The following is a 23,652-nucleotide window of genomic DNA, read 5'->3' on the forward strand; positions in this document are numbered from 1 at the left end:
AGTGTGACAGCCAGCCCTGCTTCTCCCGGAACCCAGACAGGAGCACTTTGTCAGAGCTGTGGTGACTCAGCTAGGACAAATGTTTTCTGGATGATTTACTGACATAGCCGCATGTGTGTTCCTATCAGAGCCTCCCCCTCTCCCCACCCCATCTCATTCTAGGTCAGGCAAGGACCAGCCTTGGTTTTGAGAGCTACTCAAAACCCCCAAACCCATGTTGTTCTCCATCTCGTCTTAGACTGTTCCATGCCATTTTAAGCTGGAATTTCATCTGCTTGCAATGCTAGTAATTCATGTGCCAGGTTTTGCACAGAAACTCCTCTTGGCCTGGTGCCTGAGGCAACGTCTCAGCCTAGTGCTGTGACGTGCCCCTCTGCCCCAGCTCTGTTCCCAGGAAGGGAATGTGCACTCATCTCCCCAGGGTAGGCTGTTTTCCTCTGTACGAAACTTGGGCCTCCAACCCATTTGCTGAAGGGAAACTCCCTGTTTTGGACGTGGAGGAAGGCCAGAACCGCTCTTGCCCTTCACCCAGCCCTCACGATGGTGGGTGTTCCACTATGATGCCTGCAAATTGGTCTAGAGTTCATTCTGTGCATACACAGGATTGTTTAGCTCTTACCTATGCACCAACTGAGAGAAGGATCCGATAATCCTCTACCTTTTTCATGCTGCCCCTGAATACGTAGGCTAATGAGGGGGAACCCAGTTCTTGCCCTTGGGAAGGCTTGCAGTCTGTTTGAGTTTCCAGGATCTACTGGAGAAGACAAAATTGAAGGTTTTCAAGGCAGTGGTTCAACAGGCATACCAGGTAAATGGGCTTAACCAGAGAAAACTGATTGGACATAAAATCTGACCTGGATTTTTAAAGAAGCAGGTGGATTAGAATCCTGGAGCTAGAGGCAGGAGGGGCTGTAGCAATCAGCCAAGCCAACCCCTTCACTTTGAAAGGGCGAAGGGCTGTCCAGAGAGTGCTAGGACGTGCCCAAGGCTGCCCAGCTGGCCAGTGCTGTTGCTGGGACCAGTTGCTGCAAACCAGCGCTGCCCCCTGACATGGATAGAGCCTGTGGGACAGCAGGTAGCCCCCAGAGCGGCATGCGCTGGAGGTCAGGAACTCCCCATGGTCATAAACAGAGGATTATTCCACGCACACATGAGCTTCCCGAGCCTCTGAGCTGGCTGCAGGTGGGAACAAAGACCCACTGGAGCCCTGCCTGTTTAATTCCCAATTGTAAACATGTCCCCCTCCCTCAGGTTACCTCTGTCTGGCTGGCTGTGGCCTCTTGTGCTGCTCTCAGCCTCCCCACTTGTGCCTGAGCCGTCACAGGGTTTTTCCTCCACATACGTCATGGGGACCTCGGCAGTGCCCTTGGCCAGGGCAACTCTGGCCCAGTGCCTGAGGGAAGGAGGGCTGGCTGCAGGATGACGGCCTCCTGCCCCCTGGGAAGGAGAGCTCCTGTGTTGGTAAAGCCCAGTGGACATGCAGGGGTGACTGTGTGAGGGGTAGCTGAGGGGGTCTGTGTTGGTGGGTATATTTGGGCATGTGTCTGCCTGTGCTGTAGGCAAATAGTGCTGGGCTTTCAAGAAAGTACCATTACCTGAGCAGGAGGAGGGGGAGGAGTAAAGGTGGGCACAGGTGCAATTTGACCCAAGACTGTTCCCTAGAGGAAACATGTGGTTTATTAATGAGGATTCCACCTGCTCTGCCAGGGAACCAGAGCCCAAGGGGAGAGTGGGGGATCCCGTGCGAAGGTGGGGAGAAGTGGGAGGAGGAGAAGGAGTGGTAAGAGCAACAGGGACTGGGGTGAGCAGGGAAGAATCACTGCTCTGTCTCCTGGTAGGCGGGAGCAGCCCTGGCCCCACCTTCGCAGCCTCGCTTGGGCCCCCTCTTCTCTCTTCTCTTTCTCCCTGTTTGGGAAAAGTTCCTTATGTCTTTTGTTGGGGTGACTGAGGTGCTTTGGTTAGAAGGAAGGTGGACTTGATCTTTGGTTTACTCCTCATAGATGTATGAGCAGTGACTATAATGACTTTTTCTTCCCCCTAGTTAAAAGATAACTGTTTTGCAACCAGCCTATGGGGGAAAGAAGGGGCCCTGGGGAAGGCCTGAGGAGCACAGCCCTGGAGTTTGTCCGGGGAGGACAGGGACAGGGGAGGGCTGTGTGGAAAGGTTGTGGTTTCAGTTTCCAGTTTGCTCTTTCTTTCCCTCTGCTGCTTTGGTTTCTGTTTTGTTTCTGCCTCGTGTTCTGAATGCCCCAGAAGGAAGGGATGGACAGCTCTGTGGGGGCAGGGTGGGAAATGGGGCAGGAGGCTGCTGTTGGGAAAGTGACATGTCAGTTTCCATCCCAGCCTCCCTGAACGTGCCCCTCTGCCGCCTTCCCTCTCTGGCCAGCCAGCCCCAGACTTCTAGGAGCAATTGTTCTGTCCTGCTCTAGGAGTTTCTAAGCTGTTCTCCCCCCAGCCAAGAGTAGCTCCTTCCAAGTGCCCTGCCCCCAAGCCAGTCTGATTTAGAAAACAGGGACTCTTCCTTTGGTGAATGGAAGTTACGTTTCAGAGCCTGTGAGATGGCCAGGTGACCTGCTGATTAGCAAGGACACCAGGGTTTGTGCTGCGAACCCTGGCTGGCCCTGCTGAGGCAGCCATCCTTTGGAAGGCTGTGTACTATCACTTTGGTCCTGCTGTCACCCATGCCATTTCTGGAACTCTCTTTGGGAGCTCCTTTAGCTTATGGCATGCTCTTTTGACTTTCTGAGCAGGTTTGACTTTTTAGGAAGTGTTTTAAAGGTGGCATCTAGGACACGTCAATATGTAGGTACAGAGGTCCTGGTGTGTTTCTTAGGCCACTAGACCTATGGTTTTATGGCCACACCTGGGGGTGCTTGGAGTAATCACGTAGCCTGAGTCTGTGCTATTCAGTACTTTACTAAGCCCTGGGGGTGGGGGTGGGGGTGGGGTGGCAGAGAGGGGAAGACAGAATCAGCGATTTCCTTGCTCTGGGCACATTTGCAGTCAGCATTGTTTGTTTGTTTAAACAGCTTCATTTGAGTGGAATTAAGCAACAGGCTTTAAAGAGGTGGAAAATGGCAACCTTCTTCATTTGGTCTCCATTGTGAGGCTTTGACTTGGGTTTGCTTCTGGGAGAACTGAGCCTGGGGGAATGGCCAGGGGGAGCCCCTAGACCTGGAAACGGGCAGGCACATCTGCAGAATCTTCGCTGTAGTAGTGGCTTTACTGCGGATGTGCATTCGAACCACCGGAGAACTTTTATACACAACTGAGTCCAACCCCAGACCGGTCAGTCTCCTTGCTTTCCAGGGGAAGAATTTAGGCTTTGATTTAAGACAAGCATCACCTTTGACCTTTGCCCCCCGGCCCTGGCATCACAGGTCCGAGGCGCGGGTGTAAAAGATGTGTTGTTAAATGGGTAGAAAAGGCACAAATTCTGTGGAATAATCCTAACCTGGGAAAGTGGACAGAGTGTCTTCCAGTAAAACAGACAAAAACCAAAAACCAAGAAACAAACAAAAAATAAACTAAAACAAAAACCTCTGGATGGATTGACGTGGATTCTGAGAACTTGACAGAAAGCCAGCTGGTAGTGGATAGTCAACCTGTAAGCCAGCCAAGAGAGGTCCACAACAGGCCAGGGGGCCCTGCCACCTCTCGGATCTCCTCTCTCCCACCTGTCCACCACCCAGCCATCCAGGAGCCCTGCCCGCTGTGAAGGGTGAGTTAGAGAACCGTCTGTGCCAGCAAACACTCCTTCACCGCACAGCGTTCCCTCGAGAGTGGCTCATTTCTCAGTAAGTCACTGTCTCCTCCAATGTTCTTTTTACTGCTTCTGATTATACCAATTAGAAACTTCAAAGCAGGTGCTAATGTGTCTTTAGCACTTTTCTTTAACACCTGCTGATTTCTGGTTGTTTAAGAAAGTGGGTGTGGTGTGCTTTGGGGCAATCTGCAGAGGGCTGCTATCAGAAGAACAGTGAGGAGTAGAAAACGGTTAACCCGGATCAGAGTGATGGACGAAGAATTGAAAGGAAATCTAGATCCTCTAGCCAGAGACTCTACAGCCTAAGGATGGCATGAGAACTCTGACACAGATGGGTCAGGGGGATCTTTCCCTTCTCAGAGCTCCAGAGACCTTTCTTTCTGCTCAAATTCAGAATGGAGAACTCAGCCCATGAAATGATTTTTAGGGAGACATAGGCACAGCAGAGTTCAAGGGAAAAGGCTGCAGTAGATGACTCGTTGGGGCTGCTCTTTCTTCCTCCCTTTGCTGGTTTCTTTCTGTTCACGGAGAACTGTCTCCAGGTATTAAAGGCTGTCCATGCAGTGTGGGAAAGACCTCCCCAGTCATCCTTCCAAATCATCCTGCGATGCTGGTCGGCCTCCACGTGCAGGGACAGAGCTATGTGTGGCAGGGCCCATGTTGCTGTCATTACACAGGCAGTCCTTCACTTAAACCTTGTCCTTCCTTTTTGTCATCCGCTGCTCAGTGACCAGTCTAGCTCCCTACCACAGTGTTAACTTCTCACATTCCCTGGATAACTTAGTGAGTAGGTCTGATTTGAAAATTGCTTCTGCTTCATCATAGCTCAAGCACTGGGCCCTCCTGGGTCCCAAAACTAGGATTCTGACACCCTATACCGGTGACACCCTGTACCCCACAACTTGCACCAACTGAGCAGCCCCCAGCGGTACTTGCTAAGCACAAACCCTTGTTGCCCCTTTGCCAGGTCTGTTGGTGTGGTGCTCGTTGTGGATCTCTGCTCCTCCACCTGCCATCAGGATGGTTTGATGTTATATTTTTTCCAGGAGCTGTTTCAAGTGAGAAACTCCTGGACATTGATAGATACAGGATAAATCTCGTGTGGCATGCCAGGAGCTGGGACACATGAGGTTAGGCCATCCCCCTGCTGTTAGAGCACGGTGGAAGGCAGCCTCAGGCTGGCCCTCACTCCTGGGAAGGGGCTTTAGTACTCAACACAGGGTACCCTGGACCTCCAACTCAGATTATCTGATGTGGGGGAGAATTTTTCTTCCTCTCATTTCCAGAGTTCTTGTGGCTTACTAGAAGACCAGAAGCAGGGAGACTGACAGCTGGATGTCTTGTGCAGATGGCCAAAACATCCACCCAAACTGTGTGACCCTGAGCAAATCACTTTCTTGCTTGGGAACGTGCTGCCCTCAACTCTAAAAAGAGAGAGACAAAGACAACTTGAGCTTGAAGCAACTTTGATGCATACTCCTGCGAATCCTTCACTTTAGAGCGGAAGGCAACAAGTGGAGGATTCCCAGGAGTAAGCATTAAAGTTCCTTCAAGCTCAAGTTGTCTTTGTCTCTCTGAGTCAAGGTAGCATGGCAGATACAGGAATCAAACAGCAGATTCAGATACTGATTTTGGCTCTTCCTGGTGACTTTAAGCAACTCATTCAACTTCTTTGAGCCTCAGCTTCCTTAACCGTAGGGTGGGAAAACAATAGCAGCTACTTGTGAGGTTCATGTGAGGAATAAATAAGATGATACATACATAATGCTTGGCACACAGACATTCTCGTGTGCTCAGTAAAATTAGCTGTTATCATTAATAGGTATATGTCCCATTTTTATCAAAAACAGCTGCTCTGTTTCATAAGTTTGGCTCCCATTTTATATTTCTCTCCAGCTTGAGTTTTTGAGCTCCCCAGATTTAGAGCTCCAACCTAGATCTGGCTGCTGGTCTCCTGCTTCCTTACTAAACTTCGCTACCTCTGCTTCCTCCCTGTAATGGAGGAGCAGCCAGCACACAGGCTCTTTTCCACCTCAGGACCTTTGCACAGGCTGTTGCCGCTGCCTGCATTATTCTTTCTACGGCATTTCCTTAACTAGCTCCTTCTCATAGTTTTGTTCTCTGCCTAAATGTCAGCTCCTCATAGTGGCCTGTCTGGACCACCTGATAATTTCTTAAGATTTCTCACAACTTGTATTTATTCTCCTTATCTAGCTGCTGTCTTGTGTCCATCTCTTCCGATAGAATGTAACCTTCATGTTTCTGTCTTGTCCACACCTATATTGCTAGTGCCTGGCACTAGGCCAGCTACAGAGTAAGGGCTCAGTAAATATTTGTTGGATGAATAAATTAATGGACCAATGGGTAATACAATATATTTACATGACACCATATTATTTATGAAGCACCTTCATAACTAGGCTCTCATTTTGAAGCCACATAAATGCCTGTGAGGGATAAAGAAATTGATCCAACCCCACATACGACAGCTGCCATGCAGGGAGGGTTATGGCAATGTGTGAGAAGAACCTTTATCCCAGTGAGGATGGAGTGGGATGGGAGGAAATGTATCAGGAAGGGAAGACTTCTTAGAGAAGGAGGCATGTGAGCTGAGCTTTGAAATTAGAGTAGAAGTTATCTAGGCAAAGATGGGGTTGGTGTGGGCAAGCATGAAGGCATAGAGGTATGAGAGGCCAAAATCTAATACAAGATTGAAACTAATAGGGCGGTTGAGAGAGGCATGGATAACATGTGGTCTGGTTTAGCGAGGGGGACATCCCTCGGACAGAAGAGATCAGGGAAAACCCGAGGGGGAAGGTGGCATTTGAATCTGACCCCATAGCCAGATGAGAATGGGTAGTATCCAGGGTGGTTCACTGATGTGGCCCGGATGGAATGAGGAGGGCTGGTCTGGGCTTCACTCAGCCAGGGACGAGGAGTTGAGCGAGCAGTGATTGGGAGGAAGTGGTACTTCCTGAGGCCAGGGCTGTAACCCAGGGTGAAACCCTGGCCTGAACAGTACTCTGCCCTGCTGTTCAGGCCCCAAAGCAACCCTTAGCTTGAGGCACCCATATCTTAATCCCTGCCCCCCAAGCTAAAGGCATTGAGTCTTCAAATGTGTGAATAAGGGCTGGGATAATAAGAGCAGCTAAGATAGAGGAAGCAGATCCAAAGGCCAACAAGCAGACAGATCATGTGAGTGTGTGAATGAGCTGGAAGTGGTTTAAAGAATGGCGAGTTTAAGCCTCCTCCAAAGACACTTGAATGCGGTACAAGCAACAATAACAGTCGTGCCTAATAAAACCATTTTGGGGGACTGGGTTCAACAGTGTGCTGCTAAATTGTGATTTCTGTTTGCCATGGGGGGCCACCAGGAGTGCAAAGGGTCAGTGGTAAAACGCCTATTCATCGGTTCCTCACCGCCCACCACTGAGACCCTCCATGCCCATACCAGTCAGACCTGGGACAGCCCTTACAGCGTTCACAGCCTCGTGGATCAAGAGACAACTCTGGGGGCATCAGATGTGGGCAGGGCCTGGGGGACCCAGAGGTAACCCAAGACTTGCCCAGATATTTTAGATAAGCCTGCCGGGTCAGGTGTATGATAAGAAGCAGAAACTCCATAATGATTTAACAGCAATTTAGAAGAAGAGAGGGAAGCCTGGGGAGGCACATCTCCAGCAGGTGTCTGGTTGAGCACAGACTGCTATGTTGGGGAAGGCAGCCACCAGGCCTTTCAGGGAAAACCTCTCTAGGCCAAGAGAGGAGGAGCTGAGTTTTTGCAAAAAGAACCAGAGAAGTGGACTGCGAGGACAGGAATCCTCCCAAGCCTGTGCTTCCAATAAATTACTCCATTTGAGAGAACGTGATGATATGTATAGAGAAACCTGCCAGCATGTTTGACCAGCTCCTACAGAGCTTGGCTGCTGGTGTGCCTCACAGACATTGCCCTGTTTGGCTGTGTGCTACCTACTATTTATTAATGCCCATCCTAATCTGATTTAGACAAAATGAATTATTATTAAACTCCCACAAGTCACACCTAACAGAGTCTAGGTATTGTCTTTGGAGCACCTGGGGAGCCTCCTAGGTCTCATCCCAGACTGACTTGCATCATAATACCTGCAAGGGGTTCCCGAAATCAGCATTTTTAAACAAGTGTCCTAGGTAATAATGAAAGTCACTAAAGTTTGAGAAGCATTGGCATAAAGTACTGCAAATGCTTTTATGAGATAGCACAACTTTGCTGAGTGAAAACAGCTCCAGTGACATGTAATGAACAAAAGAGTAAATGGTCTAGAACTGAGTACAAGAAATATCCGATCAATCATAAAGTATACGTTTATGTCCTGGGCCTGAGGGCTCCGGAGAATTCATGAAACAGTTTACTGTGCAGTTTGAAGGGGCTGTAATTTATCACAAAGGGTGAGAAGCTGGCCGAGGGGGTCCAGGTCTCAAGTCCCAGATGGGAAACAAGTGGGGCAGGAGGAAGTAGGCAGTGGATGTGTTCTCTCTCTAAAGAAGGGGGTGTGGGAGATGGGGAGGGCCACTCTCTCTCCTTTCCCTTCCTTAGTGGATTTAAAGGCCTGTTGCTCCAAACTTCATCTTTCTCTGCTTCCATCCTCCCCATATACAATGCAGTAGTACTCTGCCCCTGAACATTTAATTTGGGCTAATAAATATCATTTAAAAGGTAAATAACTCCAGGGAAAAGGAAGGCTACCTGTTATATTTCAGGGTAAATTGGTTTACTCAAACTGCTCTCCATGGAGCACAATGAGAGGAAAAGAGGTCTGGGGGCATGGAGGCTTGGGAAAGAGGCAGGCTAGGGAGCCACCTGGGGCTTGGGCAGCCAAAGAGCTGTGTGCAGACCCTGGCTGTTTCCAGAGTTGGGAAGATGGGGCCAGGGCTGGGAGCATACCAAAAGCAACCTCTGTTGACTTACTTTGACATTTCCTGTAATCATCTCAGAGATCAAGTAGGAAGACTCCTTCTCCTCTCCACCCAGTCTCTGCGCTAATATGCTGAAACAGCCCTGACCAATGGGACCAAGGCCTCTTCGTTGCTAAACTCAACAGTTCTGATCTCAGTTAATGACCTACCTCTTTGCAGTGTTTGGCCCTGCAATTCCTCCTTGAAACCCCCTCTTCCCTGATTTCTTTGACTTCACTCCTCTCTTGGTTTTCCCTAACCTCTCTGCACTTTTTCCTCAGGCTCATCTACTTTCTTCTCCCATCTCTTAAACACTGAAATTCCCGTAAATCCTATCTTTGACTCCAGAAATTTCTTTTCACCTTACTCATTTTCACTGGGTGCTCACTCACTTCTGTGCGTATCTATCACAGTTCATGAATGTATTCATTCAGCAAATATTATTGAATGCCTACTTCGTGCTGGGCGCTGTATGATTCCTGAGTCAAAATTGGCAGCCCGGGTTTCTTTTAATTTCCAGACCACATATCAAATTGCCTTCAGAATTTCATGTATGTAGGACATTCATAGATGTATATTTGAGGCTGTGTTTCTTGAGATGGAGATTCAGGTGTAAATGATTTATTAAGGGCATTCTCTTCAGAAAAACTTCTAGGGGAGTTGGAGAAACCGAGGAGGGAAGAGGAAAGACCCAGCAAGGATGTGGTCTCAGATAAAGTCTAGCCAGAGACTGACTGGGAGAATGAGAAGCCTCTGGAGTGTGAGTCACACTTCATAGCTACTCTACCTTGAAGTAGAGGGGCTGAGCTTTGGCACCTTGTAATAGAAAGGCACTGTCCTCCCACCCCCCTGACCTGGTGTGGGGTTGTCACTGCCCAGGTGTCTCTTGGAGAAGTGTCACCCGTCAGTTGAAGGAAAGTCTCCAGAGATGGGCTCAGGTGTGAGCTGCTAGCTGCAACACTTTTAGAGCTGGAGGCTGGGTGTGGTGGTCAATAAAGGAGCCCTGGTGGGACACCCACAGCATCTCTTCTAGCAGCTGAGCCTTACAAAGTACAGATTATGTGTCCAGCACCATCATAAATGCTTCATGTGCATGAACAAACGTAACCTTTAAGTAACCCTGTAATGTAGTTATTCGTATTCATGTTTATCCATGTTTTACAGTAAAGGGGCTGAGACATAGAGGTTACACATAACTTGCCCGAGGTTCCTCAATAAGTGAGTGATGGAGCCAGGATTCAGACCAAGGAAGGTTGGTTCTAGATTCCATGCCCTTAAGTGCTACCTCAGTCTATTGAGTCTTAACATGCACCAGGCACTGTACTAGGCATTGGGGATCCAGCAGTGAAATCAATACAGAAATCCCTGCCCTCCCTGATGTTACTTTCCAGTGAGGGAAGATGGACTAGGAGTGAATAAGTAAACTTTATGATCCAGATGGTAATAAGTGCCAAGGAGAAAAGTAAGTAAGGGAAGGGTGGTACGGAGTTCTAGTGGCAGCCGTAGCTTTGAAGAGGGTGGCCCAAGGGGGCCCTCGTGTAGAAGCCATTTTAGCAAAGATCCAAAGGAGGTGACTTCTCTGCTTCCACTCTGACCAATCCCTCTGGCTGACCCTGATTTACTTTCCCTCTGCACAGCTGCAGGGAGATTCTTGCGAATCATCTGTTCATGTTCCTTCCCTGAGTGACACCCTTCAGTGGTTCCTCACTGCCCTTAGGATAAATCCAGCGCTCCCGCCATGGTATGAGATGCATCCTGATTTGAGGTCTGCTTCCATTCCTGCCTCTTCTCGGAAGGCCTGCTTCTAATGTTGTGATGCCCGGGGCAAGAGTACAAACAGAAACCCACATATCCTATGTGTAAATATTGAAAAGTAATATAGCAAGCTGACAAACTGCTAAATAAAACATCTACCCTTTACTTTGACAAATCTATCTTCATAGCGAATTAGGAAGCCAACTTCACATTTAGATTTGTTAGACTGCTCTGAGTTCCATGCTGGAACTTGGCAATCCAGGGAGACTGGCCCCTAGCCCATGGTTGCCTCCCTTCTCTGCCCACTGCCCAGCTCTGTCTTCCTGCAAGCATGTGGACTCCCCAGCTCACATATCCATGTTCTAGCCACATCTCTGTGCTCATACTGGTGGTGTTACTTGTCCTTGGGGGATTGGACCCAGAAAAGAGGTACATGTGGGCCCAGGAAGTAGGTTAAGGGTCTTTTGGGTGGAGAATTTTAGGGTTTTAGGTAGTAGGAGCTTAGTCTAGAAGGTGGGTGGACTCTAGGTGGCAAGTTGCTTTGTTCCCTGGTGAGGGGAGGGTGTGCAAGAGGAGGGTCAGAACCCAGAACAGGGCTCTCTAAAGCACTTAGAGCAGCACCCTCTCATCACTCTCTGCCTCTTATCCATGTGCCTAAACAAAGTGAACTGCTGGAACTTTTCAACATGCCATGCCCTCTTGCTTCTGTGATTTTGTGATTTCGCACAGACTGCAGAATAGAGGACATACAATTGGAGGCCTTGTCCTACTTGCCCTCAACTCCTGTGAGCATCCTAACCTAATCCCTTATCATGGACTCTTAACCACCACCCTCAATTACAAAAACACATGTAGTGGCAAATGGTAGGGTATAATACGATATAGTGACCTGAGCATGGGCTTTAAAGTCTTGGTTTTGTCTCTGTTTATCCACTTAGTAGTCATGTGACTTTAGGCAAAATCTGTGCCTCAGTTATTTCTTGCATGGAGATAACCAGACCAAGTATATAAGTTATTGTAAGGATAAAATGGAATAATGGGTATCAAGTGCCCGACCCCAGGCCCTGGCATAGAATAAGCATTGGTAAAAAGTTCTTTTCCCTCCCCCAACCATGCTCTTTCCTTGAAACCAAACATACAGAGCGCCTTGGGAGATTAGGCTGCTTTCATAGAAAGATGCCAATTAGATTAGCTCTCAGCACTCAGCCCCTGGGCGCCTGTCCCCATCTCCTGAGCTAGGGAGAATTTCCTAGAGAATATTAGTGCCGGATTTCTACTTCTGGTTGTCAGGGATTATTAGTTAATAGTGTGTAGGCTGCTACTGATCACCACGTTTAGATACTGGGATAGTCACACTCCAGCTCATGATGGCAACACTGACTATTTGTCGTTAGGGATGAAGATTTCTCCTGTCAGCATAATTACAGTAACAACAGTGGACCCCGGGGAGCAGGTGAACAAGGAGGCTGGTCATCTCTAAGGAAGGGCAAGACCGCGGTTACCTTGCAGTGCCTGACATAGTGGGCATGCAGTGACTGTGAGTCGAGCCAAATAAAGCTAAGAACAATGAGAGAAGCCAGTAAACTCCAATAGAAAAGTGGATAAAAGAACTAATTGGGTAAGTCACAGAGAAATACTTATGGGCCAATAAGCTATAGCTAGTAATCAAAGAAATGCAAATTTAAATGTAATGCAATATTTTTCCTAGAAAATGGGCAGAGATTTAAAAAATTCATTGGCCAGTGCTGATGAGGATACAGTAAGGGGGGCGACTCTCACACATGGTTAGTGGACATAGAAGTTGATATGCCTTTCTGTAAAGAACTAGTGAGAATGAGGGATGCCTGGGTGGCTCAGTTGGTTAAGCGACTGCCTTCGGCTCAGGTCATGATCCTGGAGTCCCAGGATCAAGTCCCGCATCGGGCTCCTTGCTCAGCAGGGAGTCTGCTTCTCCCTCTGACCCTCCCCCCTCTCATGTGTGCACTCTCTCTCTCTCATTCTCTCTCTGTCAAATAAATAAATAAATAAAATCTTTAAAAAAAAAAAAGAACTAATGAGAACGATTATGTTACGGTATAGGTATAAGATGGACTATGCGTCATTAAATGTAATAGTTTTGAAGACATTTTAGGTATGAGAAAAAATTCTGTGTTGCAGTAAAAAGCAGAACACTATGCAGTATGAAAATTACATGCACAAAAAAGACAGGAAGGAAATAGACCAGAGTATTATAGCTTCTTACCATTAGCATCTCTTACGTAGATCTTTGAATATTTTAACTTTTCTATAATTAGCAGGTATTTCTTTTATAATGGGAAGGAAATTCCATAAATTAAGAAAGAGTCATTTTGCTTTCAGATGATAGGGTGGAGAAAATTATTTATGGAAGACTCTGGCCATTTGTCGTCTCAGTAAGAGTCAAAGAAGGAGAAGAGGCAACTCCTTTTCTTTGGGGTGCAGGATTTGAGGAGGAACAAAAGACTCAGGCTTCCTCTCATGTTGAGTCTAGTCTTTTGTATCAACAACAAGAAATGGAAAGAGTCTCCTTGCCCAGGGAGTTTTGGGAAGCCTAAGTAAGCTGCTGTATGCTTGAGACATTCACACAATCACAGGGGCTGTGGTCTCTTCACTGTCTGTGACATTCTCATCATTGGTTGAGATTTGAGAATGAAGCCTGAAAAGGGGCTTTGTTTCCTTTTGTGGCTCAAATCATCCAATTGTGGCCTTACCTCCAGTAGCTCTAAATGACTGATGGGTGGTGGGACACATCTGTGGGTTATGCAGCATGCACAGTGGTTAAAGCAAGTGCTATCTGGGAAATAGGAAATTAAACAAAACACCCTAAGGTAATACTACACCAGGATTTATATAAAAATGTGAATTAACCAAAATCTGTTTTGAGTTATAAAATAGATACATAGATTAAATAAACTAAGAAGGATGGAAGGAAATACCCCTAACTATCAAAACATAGAATTTCTTCCACACTGACATGTTATAACTATTTTGACCTGCATTTTTTTTCCCTTCCATTTCTTAGGAGTTATAAAGTCCAAGTGCTTAGAGACAGGTTGCTACTTAATAAGTTGTATGGCAACATCTTGATTCACTTAGCCTGATTACTTTTTGGTTTTCAAGATGGTCACTGTAACATCATCTGGCCTTGATTTCAAGAGTAGTTTCCCCTCTCTTAGCTTCCTGAAACACACCTTTTTACACCCGGGCTGGTGTAATGGAAGTACATGAGAAAACTGGACTACATCCACATCCCAGCCAGTCCCGCCCTTGGCCATCTAAGAGCAATCAGCACGACTCAGCAACCTGATTTAAAAAAAAAAAAAATTGATATACATTTGAACTACAAGTTACACATTTTAAATACAATGGTGGCAAATATATGTTATCAGTGCTTCGTGTACCATTTGCTAATCAATGGATAGAATCAGCCTAGAGCCCTTTATGGAAAAAGATTTTTTGGCCCAGTTTGGGTTCAGTGGTAAAGCATACCAGTGTCTGTCATTGATGTGGGCACAGGGAAGGACAGACGCATACCAAAGACTTTCCATCTCAGATTTAAGGGCAATAGGGTCCTTGTCTTTAGAGAGCTTGCATTCAAATAGGGAAAGCATGATTCATGCCAGGAGCAAGAAAAGGAGACAAAAAAGTAAAACACAATTATGAACGCTGGAATAGTAAACATCCAAACAAGTACAACTGACTGTAGGGAAGGCTGAGTTACTTGCTAAGTGCTGGGAGAAGCCAGAATGCCCTTGGTCAGATGGGGTTAATCTGGAAAGGTTTTCTGAGGCAGTGCATTTTGAGTTGGATTGGAAGGCAGCCAGGAGACATGGTGTGAAGTTGGAGGGGTGGTCCAGATTAAAAGGAATGCAGGTTTCTGGGATGCTTTTTGACTGTGTTCGCCAAAGTCTCATCCACCCAGAGTGACCATGCCTGACCTCTGACCTCCCCACAGTGAGGACGTGTGCAAACGTGGCTTCACCGTCATCATCGACATGCGGGGCTCCAAGTGGGACCTCATCAAGCCCCTCCTCAAGACGCTGCAGGAAGCCTTTCCAGCCGAGATCCATGTGGCCCTCATCATCAAACCTGACAACTTCTGGCAGAAGCAGAAGACCAACTTTGGCAGCTCCAAATTCATCTTCGAGGTGAGCCAGACCTCTCTCTTTGCACCCCCTTTCCTTTCCCCTTCTGCTACCCACACATTTCTCACTTCTGCTTCTTCACCTATCCTATGATATGCAGGATGGCAGGGGCTGATATTTCAGAATTCCTTGGGTACTGTGGTCTTACCAGTGAGTCTTGGAAGGAATAAGAGGCTCGAGAGATTGTCCTGAACTCTTAGCCAGTCTGTTGAAATGCTGACCCTGGCTGGTTTGCGGCTCCTGCCCTCCCCGGGCTGCGTGCTCTCCCACTCACCCTTTCTGAGGCAGGCTGTGGTCATTAATGTGTGGCTTTATCTCAGCCTTTCCCCTTGACTTCCTGCCTTCTGCCTACCACTGCCCTGCCCGCCCCACATCACTGAGTCCCCCTCTCTGTGTCTGCCCCTCCCAGACAAGCATGGTGTCCGTGGAGGGCCTCACGAAGCTGGTGGACCCCTCCCAGCTGACCGAGGAGTTCGATGGCTCCCTGGACTACAACCACGAGGAGTGGATCGAGCTGCGGCTCTCCCTGGAGGAGTTCTTCAACAGTGCTGTGCACCTGCTGTCCCGCCTCGAGGACCTGCAGGAGATGCTGGCCCGGAAGGAGTTCCCTGTGGACGTGGAAGGCTCCCGGCGGCTCATCGACGAGCACACACAGCTCAAGAAGAAGGTGCTGAAGGCCCCCGTGGAGGAGCTGGACCGGGAGGGGCAGCGGCTGCTGCAGTGTATCCGCTGCAGCGACGGGTTCTCGGGGCGCAACTGCATCCCGGGCAGCGCCGACTTCCAGAGCCTGGTGCCCAAGATCACCAGCCTCCTGGACAAGCTGCACTCCACCCGGCAGCACCTGCACCAGATGTGGCACGTGCGCAAGCTCAAGCTGGACCAGTGCTTCCAGCTGCGGCTTTTCGAGCAGGATGCCGAGAAGGTAGGAGGGGAGCCGCCAAACCCAAGTGGGGCTTGGGGAGAGGGGGCCCATAGCTTTTTAGGGGAGCTTATGGAGGCTGCTAGTACAACTTCCTGAGGAATAATACTTCCTTGGAAAGCTTTAAAAAATGCACCTACTGGGGGCAGCTGGGTAGCTCAGTCGGCTGAGCGGCTTACTCTTGATTTCAGCTCAGGTGGTGATCTCAGGGTTGTGGGATCAAGCCCCCTGTGGGGCTCCATGCTGAATGTGGAGCCTGCTTGAGATTCTCCCTCTCCCTCTGCCCCTCCCCTCCCCCCCCCCCACGCTTATGTGTGTTCTCTCTCTCTCTCTCAAAAAAAAAAATGTGCTTACTGGTTTTGGCTGATTTATTTCAATCATATATTTGGTCATTAATCACTGACTTTTTAAAGCTCCCCTTATATAGTGTTTATTATGTGCCAGGTACTGTCGTAAGCACCACGTGTAAATTAACTTATTTTAAACATCTCAACAATCTTAAGAGGTAGGTGTATTATCATGATCCCGTTTTACAGATGAAGAAACCAGGAAGGTAAATAACAGCCAACCTGAGCCGTGCGAGGTGGCTCCAGAGTCCACACTTGTACACCGGGGCACTCTGCCCCTGTCAGGACATGCAGCGAGTGGGGCAAGTCGGCTGAGCAACAGCAATAATAATACTGTTACGACTTAGTGATTACTGTCCTGCAGTGTCCTTTACCATTGACCAAGCGCTTTCACAGGCGGCCTCTTATTTAATCTGTGCAGCCCTTTGATCCTTTGAGGTGGGTGGTGGTGCCTCAGCTGACATGCAGGGAAACGGGTGCTCTTTGATCTTGGGGCTTTAATGGCAGACTTGACATATGAATCCCGCTTTCTTCCCTTTGAAGTTCAGGGCTCTTCCTTCCATACCACTTCTTTCTGGAGGTTTTTCCTCAGCTGCTGAGTACTTTCTCAAGCGAGACCCCATTTTTCCAGCAGTGACTTTTCAAAGCTTTCCCCTTATCAGGGGACATATGAGAAAGTGAAAAAGAAAGATGGATCGTGCCTATTTGCCAAAGACACAAAAGTATCTTCTCTAGATTCTCTCCAAGCTAAAGAAGGGAGTTTACTTCATACATAATATGCACTTTAAGAAGAGTGAAATGGGTTTTCCTCCTATCAGTTTTCTGGGGGGAACTTATATTTAAATGCATAATACTAGTCTTAGCGATACCAGGACATCTCAGGCACCTGTGAGTTTTACTGACAGGGTCTGACATAATGGTTTTGTGTCTTTTAAGAGCCTGTATTGAAAATGTCTCTAGGTATTTGTAAGTAATGAAATCAGGCTACAAAACTGTATATGATTATGATCCCAATTTATGTGAGAGTGCTAACATAGGTATAAATGGGAAAAAACTCACCACAGTGCTAATAGTTTTGATTTCAAGGGGCCAGGCTTATGGTTGATTTTAATTTCTCCTTATATTTTCTAATCTTTTATAAAATCAGATGAAAACCAACATATGTGATTTTTAAAGGCTGCATAGCCGCTTTCCACAAAATTTAAGCCAGTTTTTGGAAGGGACATGTAGAGGGGTTTCTGGCACAACCTTAGGAGTTTCGAGGTCTCCCCCGGCCTTCCTGACGCCTCCTTGCGCAGGGGCCTGGCAGCCGAGGTCCAACCCTGGCCCTGCCCCACCCTGGGAGGGGCCCCTGGGACTACAGAAGCCCTGTCACTGCTCACCAAATGAGGAGAGACACCAGGTCAGAAGCAGCTGCTCTCTGAAGCCAGCGGCAGGTACTTTGGCTCCTGTGGCCAGTATTGGAAAGGTCTGGACGTCTCCTTGCTTGCGGTCTCTTCTGCTCTGGGGCAGGGAATCTGCTTTGCAGTCTGGCCCGGGTGCCTGTTTCAGTGAGCCACGGTCAGAAGGGGAGGCCAGGGGACTCAGGTCTGCCTAGAAGTGTTTTGTTGGAGGCATTTCACCGCATCCCTGGAGCTCAAGGTTATGGGAAGCCTTCATGGGGCACAGATGGTGCCTGCCTCAAAAACAAAACAAAACAAACAAAACAGAACACCTGAGCCTCAGAAATCCCCAGGTAGGGAAGCAAGGCTGACCTTCTAGAGTCGGCCAAGCACTGGTCAACTAAGCAGTCATTTCTGCCACACATTATATCTTCTCAATTCACGCTCACAAGATTCTTATGGTATAGTATTGTCCCTATTTCACAGTCCAGGAACGCTCAGAATGGATGCTGACAGGCACTGGAAGCTCAGACAGATGAAGTGGCTTGCCCAAGATCACACTGTGGGTCAGGCAGAGCCAGTACTGGGTCTATGTCCGAAGCCCCCCAAAGTCTGACCCAGCAGCCGTGACAGCTGTCTGCTCCCAGGAGCTGCCTCATGCTATTGCTGAGCACTGCCTGTCAAGCCCTGAGCCCGCTGGCCCATGCCCCGGGGACTCTGGGGACAATCTCAAATCCCACCTTTGAATGTCCACTGGACAGCAGGGGCTCTTAACCTTCTGTGCTATGGACCCTTCTCAGAATAACATTTGTAAAGGTACAAAATAATATATAGGCTTGGAAAATAATTATTGAAGTGCAGTTATTGCATTTTTAAAAACAACAGTAACTTTTATACTTGCTTAGGAACACGTTAAATAACAAGCTCTAGTTGAAGTCCTATAACTACCATAATTTTGAAGTAGTGATGAGCATATATGACATTTCAGGGCAACATATGTGTGTTTCTATTGATGTCAGAGGCATGACTATTGCTAACGTTAATGTAGTTTGCTGCCTACATTCATAATCGAAGGGAATGCTATATTTCAGTTAAAGGTTAGTGAAAATCAAGGCGTATTTTTTTCCCTATCCAAGTACACAATCCCTCAGTTCTATGCAGGACTCTAAGTTTAGGATCCATGTCCCAGGTGTGTTCATACCATAAAAAGGTGTGTGTGTGTGTGTGTGTGTGTGTGTGTGTGTAATGTGTGTGTAGAGGCGGGGGGGAGAATATCAAAAATGAAACAGGGGCAGTGAAGGGAGGATGGGAAGAAGACAGCCCAGGAATATTTTGATATTGAGTCAGTGATGAAAATGTGGCTCAGGCTTGACCTAGCTGCCACAGAAAATGTGCTGGGTGTGGGGCAGGAGAGAAAAACAGTCCTTTTAAGTTGCTTCAAGATTAATTTAAAATATCTGTGCAGAACCGAGTGTCTCAGCCCTTGACTTATTTGGTGTTTTTGAAAGAGGGTGAGGAGGGTGGCGGTTTGGGGTAAGGGTTGTGTGCGTGGATCCACATCTAAACAAGAGTGTGAGGAAATAGTTACTGCATGAGCCACATCTTAGTCTCCTTTCTGGTGGGAGGCCTGTTGGAGGCCTGCAATTCTGGATCTGGGAAACTCGATTGGTGCTCGCCCAGCTACTATTTTTGTGAATGGGTGAGTGCAGTCCCCCTGCTGGCCCTGTGGGTGACAGCTTGTTTCCCAGGGCTTGAATAATAGGTGTTGCTCCCCATTTACCAGCCGGCCTTGGGGAGTGAAGCCATCTCTCCCCACTTCCCCCTGACCTCTGAAATGACCCTTCTTCACCTTGGGAGTGGGGTGGGGAGGGAGCCATTTTCTCTGCAATCAAACATTTCGGGAGGGGGGACACTTCCACAGATAATTCATAAGGCGGGCCACCCATTCATTTCATAAACCTCCATTGAGCAGCTGCCATGAGCCCAAAATGAGGCACTTGGATAAAGACGAGTAGGCTAGAATTTCTGTCCTGGAACAGCAAGCTGTCACAAACTCCTAGTTATTATTATTTACATCTGCGGTGTGCACCCCCTGTCCTAGGCACAGCCTCCACGACTGGGGAGTTTTTAGAGAAGAGGGAATGTTGCAGCTCAGGAATGATAGGGAAGCCTTAATGGCAACCTGTGGGAGGACTGGACATCTCAGAGGTGATTCAAGTAGTACACAGTGCATCTTGTTGGGTGCCCTGTGCCTTGGTCCTGTGCTCTCCAGTCTGTGACTAATGGGCCTGTCCTCCACTGTGCTCACAGACCACAGGCGGGTCACTCCTCATTAGCAGATGCAGATTAGGGCTCTCTTTGCAGACCTGTCTCACAGCTGATTGTGCCCACAGCTGCCCGGGACCCTGTGTGATGGAGGCGTCTGCCCTGCAGTCACATCCCGCTACCGGAGAGAAGGGAGGCCTCTTCCCCAGTAGCGGGCAGTTTGTGGTATTAAGAGCATTAAGTAGACTTCTTCCTCGTCCTCTTGCTGCCCAGTGGAGGATCCTCCCTAGCTGCCCCCACCCCTCACCCCACCGCACCTTTCCTGGGTGCCTAGGGCACATCTTAGAATGGCAGAGCTGGAAAAGACCTTGAGATCAGAAAGTCTACCTCCCACACACTGTGAGGAACCCAGCCTTGTCATCCTGGTGACAGCCATTGTGACTTCATGATGCCCAGCAATGTGCCAATGCCAATGACGTGTATCAGAAAATATGGAAGCTGCCTCACCATCCACCTTGCGGTGTGCGGAAGGCCCACAGTCTTCTAGTCTTTGCAGGAAAGAAGTGCCTCAAAAGCCTCCAGTGTGTGACTGACTTAACTGGTACAGAAACCTTCACCTACTCTGATTCTAAATAAATCCTGATGTCTACCCAGGAGGCCCATGTTCTAGTCTTGCCCAAAGCCATTCCAGAAAGAAGTATATTCCCACCCCCTTGTGGGAGAATTCCCTAAACAGTGCACAAGGCTACCCTGCAGGGCTTCCAGTGTTGGAATCATGCTCATTATTGGTTTATGCAGCACAGGGTTGTTTCCTGTGTAAAGCTGTGCTTGGAACATGCTCCAGACTAGACCTTTAGCACCACAGTCATGAGGGTATTTAGGTGCCCACCTCCTCTGCAACCAAGGCATGTGCTCACAGGAGACCGTCGCAGTTGCTTCAAGGAGACTGGCCTCACTACGCTGCCTGTGGGAAAGCTCCCTTTGGAGAACCGAATTCTAAATGCCTTCCTGCATGTTCATTCTTGCATGCTGAAATTCTGTTCACACCTAAGGGTGCCATGTCTGGGCTGCAAGAGAGCTGACTGGGATTCAGATTTATGCTGAGGTGCCACTCCACCAGTTGGGAGACCCTAGGCACATCTTTAATCTCTGACTTCCAATAGGCACATCTTTAATCTCTGACCTCCAATTATGTTCCCCAAAAAATGAAGATGGAGAATTTAGATTAGCTCAGTGGCTTACAACTTTTCTTCTGCTTCTACACCACACTGTCCTCATGAACAACACTTTCTCTCTGTGAAAATGTCTTTCAAAAGAAGAAGTCGTGTGTCAGAGCATGTGTGTGGTCATGGTAGAGGCTAGGGTGGCGATGGTGGTAGAGATCAGGCTTGTCAGGGGATACATCAGAATCTCCAGATTGAGGGACGCCTGGAGGGCTTAGTCTGTTAAGCATCTGCCTTCGGCTCAGGTCACGATCTTGGGGTCCAGGGATGGAGCCCCACATCAGGCTTCCTGCTCAGTAGGGAGTTTCTCCTTCTGCCCCTCCCCCACCCACTCATGCTCTTTCTCAGTCTCTCTCTCAAATGAATAAATAAAATGTTAAAAAAAAAAAAATCTCCAGATTGGTGAAGTTTGATAAAGAGCCCACCCACCCTGGCCAAACATGCCTGTCATTCCTCCTTCTTTCAGGCTTGCCCTACAAATGATATCTAAGCCTCCTTATAGCTCAGCAATTCTATAATAATTTTTGCCTTTTTGCTATTCATTCTCCCCAAAAATCTACAGTAGGCTCTTCTGTCTTCAAGGTTGTCACCTTGTTTAGTGACGGAATATAAGTTTTTCTCAGCAAATAGAACGATCATCTGTTGAGTTCTAGTCTTGCTTTAAAAAAAGCAGCCTGAGCTGCTGCCCCGGCTTACTATGAGAATCGAATGGGGTGGTGTGTGGAGGCGCCAGCACTGGGCTTCCCTTCTATTCCCCTGTGGCTGGGTCAGTCATGCCTTCCTCTTCAATCACTGGCGGCCTGCCAAGACCACGCAGAGCGTCGTTGATGCTGTCTTCCAAATGGACTTGCTCTAGATAATTTTCAGTGATCCCTAAATGAAACAAAATCAAGAATTGAGTTTTGAGAGAAGTCAGCAATTAGGATGTACATTCACAGGGGCCCCCAAAGATCACTAGGTTGTGTGATGCCCTTGGCTGAGGTACAGAGAAGAGCACCTAAGTCAAATGGGGGTCCTATCTGCTGGGTCTGCCCTAGGAAAGGTCTCTGGGAAAACAGTCCCTTAGGAAAGTGATTCCCCCAGGGGGATGGGATTACCCCCTCCCCATACACCTTCTATATCTGAGACATTTGTCACCTTCTGCTTTGCATTATAGCTAAGAGTGTATTTGTCTTATTCTCCTGCAAACTTGAGCCCAGAAACACTCCCAACAGTCCATCCAAGAAACACATCTATGCATTTTGATTTTCTTGGGGTTCTGTACAAACAAAATAATGTTACTTTCATGTTACCATGAGAAAATATTAGTGGGGCCCACTGGGTGAAAGGCATCGTGGCAGGCAGCAGGGCACTGTGCTAAGGGTTACGTGCTTATTGTGTTTTGCTCTTTGTATGTCCTGTTAACCGCATTAGTAATTCAGGACATCCCCAGGATGCCCTGTCCCTGGGCAAAGTATCCACTGCTGTTTCCTGCCCTCTCCCTTCAAGGTATAAACAGTTTTGATCATACCCCAGGGCCCAAAGCAAGACCCAAAGTTTCATCCCGCCTGGAGTGATGAGAACCAGTAGGACCACTTGTGGAGAAATTCCTCTGCCTCTCCTTCCTGCCAGACACTGGCCCACTGCTGCTTCTCTTCGCCATACTTCCAACCCCCATGCCCCCAAGCCAGCAGTGAGCATGACTCCACACTCATTTGTTAAATTGAAGTGCCATTGTAGCAATTATAATACAGAATATTGTTTTTGAATGTTGGTTTTTCAAGTGCTCTCACACCCCTGACCTTAGAGGTTTTGTGGTCCAGCCCTTCCTTTTATACAGCAAACTTTGACCCAGAGTGGGGACCCACCCAGAGTCATCCAGTTGGTGGTACATCATTTGGTCTCCCATCTACTTTGTGTGTCAGGGCCAGGCAGGTGCGAATATGGGCATCATTTCATAGATGGGAGAGTTGAGACTTGGTGAGGCTGGGCAGTGTGCCTGGGAGAGAGTTCAGGTGGGCAGCGTAGGGAGGTTGAGCCCTCTGTCTGTGGTTCAGTCCCCTGAGCCCTTCTTGTTGGGAGGGGGGCTTCAAAGAGCTGCAACCTTGGGGCAGCCAGAGGGCAAGGTCTTTACTGGGCTGTTTGTAATTTCCTGCTTTTTTTAGAAAAAGGCTTCGGTGCCCTCTTGTTCCTGCCCTCCCTCCTCCTCCTGGGGCCTAAACCACCGCCCCCTGCACCCCCCGCTGACTGGGCTCAGGGTGAGGAAGTGTGTCTGCATCCCACCCCTACACAGGACACAGTGTCCTGTATTATTTCCAGCCTGCTGGTCCTGGGAATCTCTACTTACTTTTTCTTATTTCCTCCCCTTGAACATTAGAAACATTAGATTCCAAAAATAATCCAAGTCACAGTGTTCTGCAGGCTGCATGTGTGAGTGTTCTCTCCCAAAGCTGTTTTTCTCCTCCTCCCATCCTTTCTCCCTCTCCTGCGTTTTCAGCCCCACTGTATGTGGAGGTCACAGGCCTGCATGAGGCCTGTGGGTGTGGAGAGCAGATCAGAGGCAGGACTGGGAGGAACTCTAGGCAGGGGGTGGGGGTGGGGGACTTAGATCCCTCCCAGGTCTCCCACGTGGGCTGCAAAGGGCGAGACCAGACAGCCATATGTGAATAGCGTACATATGTGGCCTCTACTTGTGAATGGACCCTACAGAACTGTGGGTCCCATAGTGACCCCTTAGAACTGAGAACATGGACACTATGTTAACAATGTTTCCAGAATCCAGGTTGTCACTCTGATTCTGTCTGTACCAATTTAGGTGAGCTAGAAAGAGAAGGTCCTGATCGGAGACAGAAGTTGTGTGAGGTACAGGGAAATAACTGAGAATCATTGATTCACTCATCGGTCAGCAGACATTGAGTGTC

At 48.2% G+C, this 23,652-nt stretch overlaps 1 protein-coding gene across 20 annotated transcripts in view; it reads left to right on the top strand.

Moving 5' to 3' along the window:
• KALRN (kalirin RhoGEF kinase) overlaps positions 1 to 23,652 on the top strand; it is a 642,588-nt gene that overhangs the window by 204,852 nt on the left and 414,084 nt on the right. For all 20 annotated transcript variants that reach the window (XM_078066810.1, XM_078066838.1, XM_078066842.1 and 17 more), the window contains exons 4-5: positions 14,427 to 14,619; positions 15,026 to 15,538. In XM_078066810.1, the coding sequence (XP_077922936.1) occupies positions 14,427 to 14,619; positions 15,026 to 15,538 (706 nt within the window). The remainder of the gene's footprint in view (positions 1 to 14,426; positions 14,620 to 15,025; positions 15,539 to 23,652) is intronic.

The sequence above is a fragment of the Halichoerus grypus genome, chromosome 1 (assembly GCF_964656455.1).
Source record: "Halichoerus grypus chromosome 1, mHalGry1.hap1.1, whole genome shotgun sequence".
NCBI classification, from domain to species: Eukaryota; Metazoa; Chordata; class Mammalia; order Carnivora; family Phocidae; genus Halichoerus; species Halichoerus grypus.